Source organism: Delphinapterus leucas, chromosome 7 (assembly GCF_059928025.1).
Source record: "Delphinapterus leucas isolate spDelLeu-1000000601 "Yukka" chromosome 7, BTC_Dleu_Yukka2, whole genome shotgun sequence".
Lineage (NCBI taxonomy): Eukaryota > Metazoa > Chordata > Mammalia > Artiodactyla > Monodontidae > Delphinapterus > Delphinapterus leucas.
Window position 1 is genome coordinate 42574375 of NC_143135.1, and position 12025 is coordinate 42586399.

Below are 12025 nucleotides of genomic sequence, written 5' to 3' on the forward strand. Positions count from 1 at the left end.
ACAAATATCATATGATATTATGACTCTTAAAAAAATGATACAAATGAACTTATTTACAAAATAGAGACAGACTCAACAGACTTCGAGAATGAACTTATCTTACCAAGCGGGATGGGTGGGGGGACACGGATAGACTGGGAGTTTGGGATTGATGTGTACACACTGCTATATTTAAAATAGATAACCAACAAGGACCTACTGTATAGCAGAGTGAACTCTGCTTAATACTCTGTAATAACTTAAATGGTAAAAGAATTTGAAAAAGAATAGATACATGTATAAATAAATCACTTTGCTGTACACCTGAAACTAACACAACATTGTTAATCAACTATGCTCCAAAACAAAATTTTTAAAAAATTTTTAATTAAAAAAAATATTTCCCATTAAAAGGAATCAGTGATGGCTGATTTCAGGTCTGGGTCAGAAAATGTACAGTATGAGCCTGGAACACCCTGACACACCAGAGAGCAAAGCTATCAAAGACTGTGAAAAATGTGTGAAAAGGATTCAGGAACTAACCTGAAGAAGCTCCCACTCAGCCAAAGATAGGACCAAAACTATAATGGATTGAAACACATTAAATATTTTAAGTTCAAAATTCCATAATGATTCCCAAAAAGATGAACAAAGAAGAAAAAACTCATTAGTCAACTTTGGAGAATGCTAGGGAACAACCACATTATTCTGAACACTAGTAAATAAAAAGAAAATGTACGAATGTTGCTTTTATCCTATATTTCAGGATAATCAGGATTTAAACTGTTCATCAGGGTGACATTTGATATAAGGAAGAATCTTTCTATAGAAGTATTCCAGTTAATGAATGACAAAGGAATGGGGGAGGGAGAGGAGAAAAGAAGGGAGAGAAGGCGGACTTCCCTGGTGGCGCAGTGGTTAAGAATCCACCTGCCAATGCAGGGAACACGAGTTCGAGTCCTGGTCTGGGAAGATCCCACATGCCGCAGAGCACATAAGCCCGTGCGCCACAAATACTGAGCCTGTGCTCTGGAGCCCGTGTGCCACAACTACTGAAGGGAAGTGGATGTGGGGTTGGGCGGGGGGGAACATGAAGTAAAATAAAATATGACAGAAGAGAGACCTTACACAAACTGAGGATGGCAATGTGACCTTAATGAAGAAACAGGATCGGGTCAATTCTGTGGCTTTTAAGGTGGGAAAGGATGACATCGAAGAGGGGTCTTAAGCTGGATAACCAACAACCTTATAAATCCTGCTAAGCAATGTGGATTTTATCCTGAAAGCTATAGAGAATCCTGGAGATATCTGAAGCAGGAAAAACTTGCATGGGACTGGGTGAGAGGGGCAAAGGCTGGGAGAGTGGTCCTTCAAAGCAATCCATGCTAGGTCTCCACATGTGTAGTGGGGTCAGTGTGGACACAGAAATGCCCTAAATCAGGTGTGCATGCCCAACTCCATGGCACAGGGATCTTTGGAAGACCCAACACTGCCTCCCTTTAACCTTCTCTGATCCTCATGTACCAGAGGCTCAACCAGGAACAAGGCCTGGTTAAAAGTGCTGGGGACAGCTCCAGCACAGTCATGGTTGGTACCACCTTCCAGATGCGACTGTGAATAGGGCACAGCTGTCTGTTCTGATGAACAAGGATTCCAGGTTGTTGACTATACACCTGTGTCCTTGGGGCATTCAGTCAAAACCTCCATGCTGATACAGAGGGTATTAATTTTTTGTGAGAATTTTTTTTCACTGGCAAAGTCTTCACCTCTCTCAGACAGATGCCCAGATATTTATATAGGAATTTCTCCTCCTTTGCTTTTTCCTAAATCCTCACCTGGTAGATATATTTACCAGCCCTATGGTTCTGAAAAGTCATTCCACCTCCCTGGTGGAAATACTTGGACAATACTTGATAGTGTCTGAGCACCACCCTCTCCAATGCCAACACTCTGAGGCCTGTAAGCACTCTTTTTCTGAGTGTGCAGAGCACTTCTTGGGTACAATGTGCCTAGTGTGATGTAGCAAAATGCGTACAGGTTTTAGTCAGGCTTAGGTTAGTATCTTGCATCTTATCAAATGGGTGGCCTTATCTTCTCTATCTATAAAAACTGGAGGTTAAAAAGGTCTATCTCACAAGATGAATGTAGGGAAAATGCATGTGAAAATACTTAGCCCGAGGAGCGGGCATTTGGAAAGTACTCAAGAAAAGATAGTTCCTCCTCACCCTCCTTCATTTCTGTTTAGGAGAACATGTTTCACAAACACCTTCACAATGAAAATCTCACAAATTGTCATGATCAAATTTTCCCTTTTCAAGAATTTAAGGGTGAACTCAGGTATAGTAACATATGTAGAAAGAAATGCCTAGAATAATCTAAACTGTTAATTAGAGGCTGTTAATAAAGTGGGCTTACGTACTTACTTTATTTTGATTTAATTTTTGATAGGGGTGGGTAGGGAGAAGCACAAAATCAAATATGTTTTATGATATCGCCTTCTAAGGATACCTTTTCTACTAGACTCAGATGAAAAAAGATAATGAATATTTTCTTTTTATAAATCTGATTCTATTCGTTAATCCCCTTAATCTCACTCATGTAGAGTTTCTGGCCCTTCTGCTCAGATGGATCATTGTTCAGCTGATATTAGACAAGATTGCTATTAATAAGAAGAGTTCGGGGAAGATAAAGAAGTGGGAGGAAGAGAAAGCACCATGTCCTCTTAACACTTCTGGTCGGATGACTTGCCCTTCAGGTTGTAAGGATATTTTAAATCAGTGGTTGCCAGCCCTGGATTCCTGGGGCCCCAATGAATTAATTAATTAATTTTGGTTAAAATACTTTCTTTAACAAAACATAATATCAAATGAAAGTCAAGGTGTGGTGAAATAGGCACTGTTATGCGTGGCAGATTGTAATTAGACCAAATCTTTTGTAAAGCAATTTGGTAATTAAGTATCAAGCCTTTAAATGTTGTACTCTTTGACCTGGGAATTCTTTCTGGGAACTTATTGTTGGGGAGGAGTGTCTAATTAGGGAAACAGATATGTACACAAAGAAGCTTATCACAGTGTTGTTTTATAATAGTAAAAAAAAATATTGGGAACAACCTAATAACATGAGAATAGTTATATGCACTATAGTGCATCCAACGGATGGAGCCGTTTACAAGGAATATGTCAAAACCTGAGCCTAAAAGCATATAGGCTTCTCATTAAAATTATATATATATTTTTAAAAAGCAGCAAAATATGAAAACTTCACAATTCAAAAGGTCTGGAAGGAAATATACCAAATTTTGACAGTGATAAGCTTATGGTGATGAGATTTTGATTGACTTTTCTTTCTTCTTCCTTATGTTATTTTCAGGACCACCATAAAGACCACAGAATATAACTTTTCTAATTAGCAAATCATCATTATGATCATCATCATCACCAATCATGTTTTATAAGGAAGTAAACAGAGATGCCAGATATAATCTTTTTGGTTTGGGAGACGGCCGAGAATGGGATCATAAAGATCAAAGACACAATAAATTCTATCAGTTCCACAAAAGGATGGGACTGGTTGGTAAGGAGCCTACTCTGTCTCATATTCTCCTGCACAAGCTTGCTGGTTTCTCCTCAGTGTTTCTGTTAGGCTTGGAGAACAGGACAGGAGGTAGTCTTCCCAGGCGCACTGAAATCCTGGTGCTGGTGCATTCACTGTTATGCATTCCTTCTCATTCTTAGTGCCATGATGATTATTTTTAAAGTGAATGAAATTCTAAGGATATCTAGGATTTGTTAGGCACTTTTTATCTCCATATTTCACCTTCCTCAGGCTTGCAGAAGTTCTTAGTAAAAGGAACTATTGTCTCCCCCACCCCCCTTCTCCTTTCTCCTACCCACACAGAAAGTGCCTTTGGGGGATTATAATTGATTTGGATAAAAGAAATAATGGGCAGACTGGACCACCCTTTGTTATGAACAAAACCTCCTTCACTGCCTGAAGAGCTGACTGGAAAAGCATGTTCAGGTGGTCAGGACAGGAAGGTTCTAGAAAGAGGGCATCAGAAAATCTCACAGGCTTTCTCCCTGTGATGTGGCTTATTTGCTTTACAGGCTTCAGGCATATTTGCTGACATCAGCAGCCCGTCAAAGTTTAAAATAATAATAGTGAAAAGGAAAATGGCCCCTTTCTGCCAGGCAGTCCTGTTCTGCCAACTTTTGTGTTTTCTTTTGAGTTAATAAACGTCCAAAAGCCACCTCCCCTACCACCCTTGGTGCGGAGCGAGGGAAGCACAATAACTTTAAAACCACCAGGTCAGCCTATTGCCAGCATAAACCATTCAGACAAGTAGCGTTTGTCACACTCTAATGAGGATTTTACCTCTGCCTCCAAAAGAAAGCTATCATTAGGCTTTGTGTTTATGGATTCAAATGACTGTCTTGGGACAGTGGGTTTCCTTTGGTCCCTTCCTCATTTTAATCATGCTCCAGACCAAACGCATAGATGTTTTCTGCATCAGACGAAACGAAAAAACCATAATTATGCCAGCTAATGTCTTTGGAAAACATCAGTTAAGAAAATGGCCTTTTAATTCCCATTTCACTCGAAAATCTGAAAATATCTACACATGTTATAATAGCATGGCAGTGGTGGAGGGTGGGTGTCTAAAAAGCAGAGAGCTCAAAGGGTCTGAGGAGGTCTGGTGGGCAGGCCCCTTTTGGCAACAAGCAGAGAATCTCTCCAAGAAAAGAAATTTCTCTATAAAAGCAAGACCTCTTAAGTTATCTTCCCATGTAGTGTTGAAACTGGAGCCGGTCCCCCGCACAGTTAGGTTGATACCAGGCTGGCACCGCACACACACCCTATTGTTAAAACCTCCTCAGGACAGATTAGATCCCACATTCCTCAGAAGTTCTGAGCTCTGGAGGGAACACTGCCAGCAGGCTCCTTCCACAGGGCAACAACTAGCTACAACTGATAAGTTTTCATTGAAATAACTGGAACAATTACACTGAGTTCCCACAGGGCTGTGTAACTAGCTATTAAGAGAGAAGCACTGCACTTGCACGCTGTGGTGTCTGCAAAGGTGTGAGCCAGACAAGAGTAATTCAAGTTGAATCTTTAGCTCAATTTTATATGCCTTTATATGCTTTTATGGCTACATGCCGTTGTTAACCAAATTCTTCACCTAAGGTGTACTATTAGATTGTTTTATGTTTTCTTTTCAGGTCTTATCTAGTAAACCTTGATATTCACGCTATCTCAATTTAGGTTTGGACAAGTAACTAATTAATCTCTGACCAAAGATACTGAAGTTAGACTTGGGTTTGTTTGGTAAAATCTGTTGAGGTCATGGTTGGTTTTACACGTAGCTTAGTTAAAAAGCTGAATACTAACAAAGATCTTTGCTTTCAAGGCTTACCTTTCAACCAGAGCGCTCATTAAACAGCAAATGTAGTTGTACTTGAATTCTGCAACTTCCCTTTTATTTTTTCTGAAATAACAGTGTCTGAAGGGAATGAAGTGGCAATAAGAATAAAAGGACAACACACATACCTTTGCAGGAGCAAATCTCAAAGGGCCTAGATTAAATTTTAACCAGGGGTTATGTCTACCACGATTCTGTATCTCCAAGGGTTAGGTTTGGCTTTTATAATAATAAAAGGTGATTTTGGGAAAAGGACCCCATTTTAACATATACTGTATTTGCTAGGAGGAAATAGAGTTAGTCTTTGAAAGAAAATAAAAGGCAAAGAGTTTGGCAGACGGGTAATTCCCAAATCTGCATAAATGTAAACAGCCAGGATTTTGGTGCCTGTGGGTTTTATCAAAGGTGTGAGTAAGGCTGAGACCAACACCAGTGCGTCCTCTTTGGCTAGTTTTAACATGTTCACAGTCACAATTAACATTCAAGGAATTTCCTTTTCATCCAAGTGCTTCTTTAAAAAGTACTTTATACCACAAACTAAAGTTCTAGCTGCCATCAGTCCTTCCCATACAAAAGATTGGTGAAATCTCCATAATACTCTTTTTGTTGTTTTTTTTTTTTGGAAAATGGGCTCGGACCACGTCAACTTCCTGGAGCATTTGTTTTCCAACATAAGGGGGTTCCACTTCCTCCCTCCTTTCTTCCCCTGAAAGAGCTTGTAATAGAGACCCTGCTTCCTCGTCTGGTTATCATCCTCCACATTCACTCCAAGGCCAGAGGAGCGCCGCTGCCGAGCAGGCGTCCCCTGCCCTCCCCCGCCCAGTCAGAGCGCTGCTGCCCGGCAGAAGGTCCGGGCCCACTCCCCGCCTGGTTTCAAGTCCCTGAGCCGGTCAAGCCGGTGCTTCCTACAAAGGAGGGAGAATCGGCCGTCTCCCTCTCCCCGCTCTGCTCCTCCTACACAAGGGATTCGCACACAGGCACCGAGTCCGAGTCCTGGCTGTGCATAGAGCTCAGCCCGGTATCCGAGTCCTCGTCGTTACCAGGACAGCTCTTGGCCAGTCCGCGGGCCTGGTCCACCCACACCTCTGCGCAGGCCTGAGGCCGGGGTTCCTGCGAGGGACCGCTCGAGACTGGAGTCCCATCGGGAGCTACCGTCAGCTCCAACGAGTGCAAAGTCTGGAGAAGGCCCTGTAGCTCGCGCTCCTTGCTGTCCCACTGCTGCTGGCTGTAATCTAAGTCCGACTTGACGGCCTCAAGGTCCGTGTTGAGCCGGAGCCCGATGTAGAGGCTGGTGCTGAGCTGCGTCCTGACCCGCTCCCGCTCCAGCAGCAGCTCACCGTCGAGGCCGCCATCAGCCTCCGGGGGCTCCTCCCGCGCTGCGAGCTCCTCCTGGCGCCTCCGCATCCATCTCTGGTTCAGTTCCTCCTGGATTTCGGCTGAGAGGCGTTCGAGCAACTCCTCCTGTTGGGCCCGCTGCTCCTGCAACCGCAGCAGGTCGTCGCAGCGCTGGGCCAGCTCCTCCAGCTCGACCGCCTGAGCCTCGCCGTCCAGGGCCGGCGCCGCCGTCGCCGCCGCCGGCTCCTCTCCCGGGCCGCGCCCGTCGAGCTCGATGCCTGCGCCCACCAAGTAGGTGTCCTGCACGTAGTTCACTCCGTGCCGCCGCATGCGGTCCAGATGCACCTTGGCCTCGTAGCGGTCAATCTCTCGGTCCAGCTCCCGGAGCCGCTGCACCTGCTGACGGATGGTGTGGTCCTGGGAGAGCACCAAATGCACCAGCGTCTCCATGCGCTCCACCGACGCGCTCTCGGCGGCCCGCGGCGACGACGAGCAGGACGAGGCTGTGGACGACGAAGTGGACGAGCAAGGCGACGACGGCTGCTGCTGGCGCCGCCGGTTGAGCTTGGCCAGCTTGCGAAAGGCCTTCCGCACCACCCGTCGCTGCTTCTCCTGGGTCAGGGCCAGGCTGGGCCGCGCCGGGACGCCCCGGGCGGAGCAGGTGCGCTCGCGACTAAGCACAACGCGCGCCTCGGCACTGCGGGGTCCCGCGTTGGGCAGCGACGCCTCGCTACGCACCAGCACGAAGCGTACGTTCTCTCGCTCGTCGCCCCAGGCGTCCCAGAGGCGCAAGATGCGCGTCTTGTTGGGCAGGATGCGCTCAAAGCCCCGCCACTTCTCCACAATGCAATAGCACTGGGGGGGCCCGCACAACATGCCCTGGGGCAGCGCTTCGTCGTCGTCGTCGTCCTCGTCCTCGTCCAGGGGTTCCGGCAGCTCCCCTGGGCCTGGCGGGTCGCCAGCTATGCCCCGCCGCCGGCCTCGCCTCTGCCGGCGTCGCCGCTGGCAGCCGTCCTCCAAGAGCACCCGCACTACGTCCGAGCAAGTGGTGCGACGGGAGAGACCGGACACCAGTTTCTCCTCCTGGCAGATCCACACCGATATCGTCTTCTCCGAAGGATCCATGGCTCAACCGGGACGCAGGTGGCGGGAGGGGCCGAGCCCCACTGGGGCAGCAGGGGCAGCGGGCAGCCCGGCAGCTCTTGAATAGGGATTGGAGCTCGGGATCCTCGCCTCGTCAGCACCGGCCCTTCTCCCAGCTGCGCAGAGAAGGCAAGCTGCGGCGGTGCTCGGCCTGGACGGCGCGCTCCCGGAGCAGCATGCGCGGGCTCGGGCTCCCGCCGCTCTGGCTCTGCCTAAGGTTCCCGGGGCCTCCGGGTTTCGCTCCTCCCCACGTGGCTCCTCCCCCTCCCGCCCCCAGCGCCGGAGCTACGGCCGGAACGCGGGCGGAACGCGGGAGGCACGGAGCCCAGGCCCGCCCCTCTTCCGCGCTGCCCGCGTGGGCACTCTACTGCGCGTCGGTTCGAGAGAGGGACTCGGGGACCTCCGTGCTGCAGGGCCTGGATCCGTGCCTAGGCGCGGGTCAGCTCTGCTCCTCTCTCGGCCCACTGGCTCCGCTCCTTGCGCCTAGAGCTAGCTGGACTTTCTCACCTTTCCCGGCGCCCCAGAGACGTTTCCTGGTCCTTCAAGGCAGCACGGTGAGAAGTGCCGCGGCGCAGAGAAACCGAAACACCCCGCGCCACCGGAGACTCCAACAGCATTGCCTGACCTCCAGATGGGAGCTGTAAAAGCCTGATATAATGCGGAAGGCCTTCAGTCTTTCTTGTCTGGAGGCAATATTTGCATATGGAAGGAGAACAGGACGGGGCAGTGTGCTCGGGGAACAAGTGTAGATATAGTAAGGTCTAGACTTGAAGGGGACGTTCAGAGGCTGCTCCCGGTGCCCGGCACCGTCACGTCTGTGGCTCCCCACTTCGCCTTGGCTTCGCATAGCCTTCTTGGTAGGGGGACTCCTGATTCTAGTGTGAGTTCCGGGCCCAAGCTCTTTTCCACATCCCACCTTCATAAAGAGAAACCTAGTCATTACAGCGACAGTTTCTTGCATTACCCAGGATCTAGATGTGGTCAAGAGGAGGTAAGGGCCAACTTTCACAGCTCAAGAAATCCAAGACCAAAATGCAAATAAACTTTTTTCATCCTCAGACGCTGATGAGGATGGTCCGTTGTGTGCAAGGCTTGCTCCCAGCTTGTCCTTGGGAATACAGGCCTGATAAGGTCACTCCTTTGCTTCAAGATCTTGGATGGCTCTTCACTGCCTCCTGAATAAAGTACTTTTATTCATTCATTCATGCACTTGATAAATATTTGCGTACCCACTGTGCTCCAGGTATTCAACAGAGGTGCTAAACGTGTCCAACACGGGGTCTTCTGTGCTCTGATAAAGGAGAGCACGAGGTGCCAGAGGAATGCTGGAGTAGCATCCTACCCAGCCTGGAAGAGTCGAGGAAGGCCCCCCGGGGAAGTGTCATCTTAGGCAAGACTGAAAGCATCATCTGAGTCAGCCAAAAGAAAAACAGAGGGGAGGAGGCAGGCAGCATGCCAGGCAGAAGGAACCACATGTGCAAAGTCAAGGAATCAAAAGGGCATGGCAGTTACCGGGGCTACAAGGAGTTTAAGTGAGAGGAGTGTCTAAGAATGAGGTTGGATGGGTGAGCAGGAGCCAGATCTGGAAGGGGCTTTAATTCCATGTGTCGGTATTTGGACCTATCCTAAGGGCAATGAGAAGCCATGGAGTGTGGATTCTGAGGTCAGACTGCCTTAGTAAAAATCCAGCCCTGTCACCTACTAGCTCTGTAACCTTAGGAAAAGTATTTCATCTCTCCGAGCTTCATCTATGAAATGGTGACAATAAAAATACCTGCCTGATGCAAACTATTATATATGGGATGGATAAACAGCAAGGTCCTACTGTATAGCAAGGAACTATATTCAACATCCTGTGAAAAATCATAATGGAAAAGAATATGAAAAAGTATATATATATGTATGTAACTGAATCACTTTGCTGTACAGAAGAAATTAACACAACATTGTAAATCAAGCAGAAATTAACACAACATTGTACATCAACTATACTTCAATAAATTTTTTTAAAAAAACTACTTAATAGAACTGTTATGAGGATTAGATGCTTGGACCTGGTAAATCCACAATGGAAGTTTTATTGGAAGGTTAGAAGTAGGGGGTATATTAGTTTACTATTGCTGTGTTAACAAATTACCACAAATTTAGTGGCTTAAAATAAGACCCAGTTATTAGGTCTGCAGGTCAGAAGTCCAGCATGGTATGGCTGGGTCTTCTGCTCATGGTCTCCCAAGGCTAAAGGCAAGGTGTTGGCTGGGTTGAGTTCTCACCTGGAGGCTCTGGGAAACAATCCATTTCCAAGCTCACTCAGACTGTTGGCAGAATTCAGTTCCCTGCAGTTATAGGAGTGAGCTCCTTGTTTCCTTGCTGGCTATTGGCTGGAGGTCACTCTCAACTCCTGGAAGCCTCCCTCAGGTCCTTCCCATATAATACCCCCCTTCAGCTCCAAGTCAGCAACAGCATGTCAAATCCTTTGACTCCTCATTGGCTTGAAGTCTCTGTGACTTCCCCTTCTGCTACCTGCTGGAGAAAACTCTGCTTTTAAAGGGCTCGTTTCATTACGTAGAGCCACCTGGATAATTTCCCTGTCTTAAAGGCTGGCTAGAGACTTCCCTGGTGGCACAGTGGTTAAGAATCCACCTGCCAATGCAGGGGACACGGGTTCGAGCCCTGGTCCGGGAAGATCCCACATGCCGTGGAGCAACTAAGCCCATGCACCACAACTACTGAGCCCGTGTGCCACTACTACTGAAGCCCGCATACCTGGAGCCTGTGCTCCGCAACAAAGAGAAGCCACCACAATAAGAAACCTGCACACCACAACAAAGGGTAGCCCCTGCTCGCTGCAACTAGAGAAAGCCCGTGCACAGCAACGAAGACCCAACGCAGCCAAAAAATAAATAAAGAATTAATTTATTTTTTTTTAAAAAGACCGACTAATTAGTTGCCTTAACTGCAAAATCCCTTTTGCTGTGTAATGTAAGATAATCACCAGAGTAACACCAGGGGGTGGAGATCATGGGGCCATCTTCAATTTCTGTCTACCAGAGAGCCTAAGGTGACCATTCTCATTTGAAAAATCACTCTGCTTGCATTGGGGATGATGGATGGCGGTGGGGAATGAAAGCCAAGGTGGCCCTTGCCTTGGGAAGACTGTCACATTCATCCAAGGAGGAGATGGTGGCTTGCACTGAGAATAGTGGTGGTGAGAGGACTGGACAAAATTGAGAGCTGTCAGGGAGGCGGGAGAAGCAGGACTTGGTAATGGATTCAAGGGGTATTTCCATCTTTCTAGCATGGTATTGGGAATCTCATAATCTAGCCCTGCCTACTCCCCTAACTCCTCCTTCACATGCTTAGATATCCTTGCCTCCTTCCCCTCTCATGATTGTTAGAGCTTTGTTATCAGCTGCAATCCCTAGAAGATTTTAAGCTCCACAAAGGTAGGGATCATATCTGTTTTGCTCACTTTTGAATCCTCTGCATTTGGCACAATGCCTAGCACATTCTAGGTTTACTAGGTATCTGTTGAATAAATAAATGGATGAATGAATGAATCCTACATTCTAGCAAGTCAACACCTCACTCATTCAGAGCAGCACCTGAATCTTGATGCATTCATGCTTTTATAAGTGCTTTCCCCACTAACTAGGATCCCTCTTAAACTGAAAAACTCCTACTCATCCTTCAGAAGTTCAGCTCAAACATCATGTGTTGTGGGAATTCTTTCTTTCCTCCTCCAAGATGAACTGACTCCTTGTTCCTCTTCTGCCTCTCTTGATGCACATGTTACTTTGTGTTGTGATGCACTTTTTTCATCTCTCTTTGTCCACAAGACTTAAGAGCTTTTCAAGAGTGAACTGACTATCTTATTTATATTTTGGTCCCTAGTGCCTAGTGCCTGGTACATAGTAGGCACTTTCTATGTCTTACTCAATACTGTAAGGAACACTGTAAGGAACACTAAGATGAATACTATCTAAGATATTGTGCTACCCTCAAGGTTGTAGTTTCTTTTTAGTGGCAGCAGATAGATACATGAAATCCCTGTTGTAGGAATGTTATATATGTTATTCCTGCTGCAGCAATTAAAGGATAGAGTGATTAAGGGGTCCTGGGAAGACTGAAAAAGGCAGGGCTTTAGTA

The 12025-nt window shown here is 47.0% G+C and overlaps 1 protein-coding gene across 1 annotated transcript; it reads right to left on the reverse strand.

Annotated features, from left to right (window-relative positions):
- Positions 1-1048: 1048 nt before the first annotated feature.
- On the reverse strand, positions 1049-11783 carry RASSF10 (Ras association domain family member 10). The gene has a single exon (XM_089915138.1). The coding sequence runs from the start codon at positions 7859-7861 to the stop codon at positions 6356-6358; it is 1506 nt and encodes a 501-aa protein (XP_089771264.1). The 5' UTR covers positions 7862-11783; the 3' UTR covers positions 1049-6355.
- Positions 11784-12025: the final 242 nt, after the last annotated feature.

Excerpts from the sequence above, each read along its gene's own strand:
- RASSF10 (XM_089915138.1), bottom strand. The coding sequence starts at position 7,861 with ATGGATCCTTCGGAGAAGACGATATCGGTGTGGATCTGCCAGGAGGAG.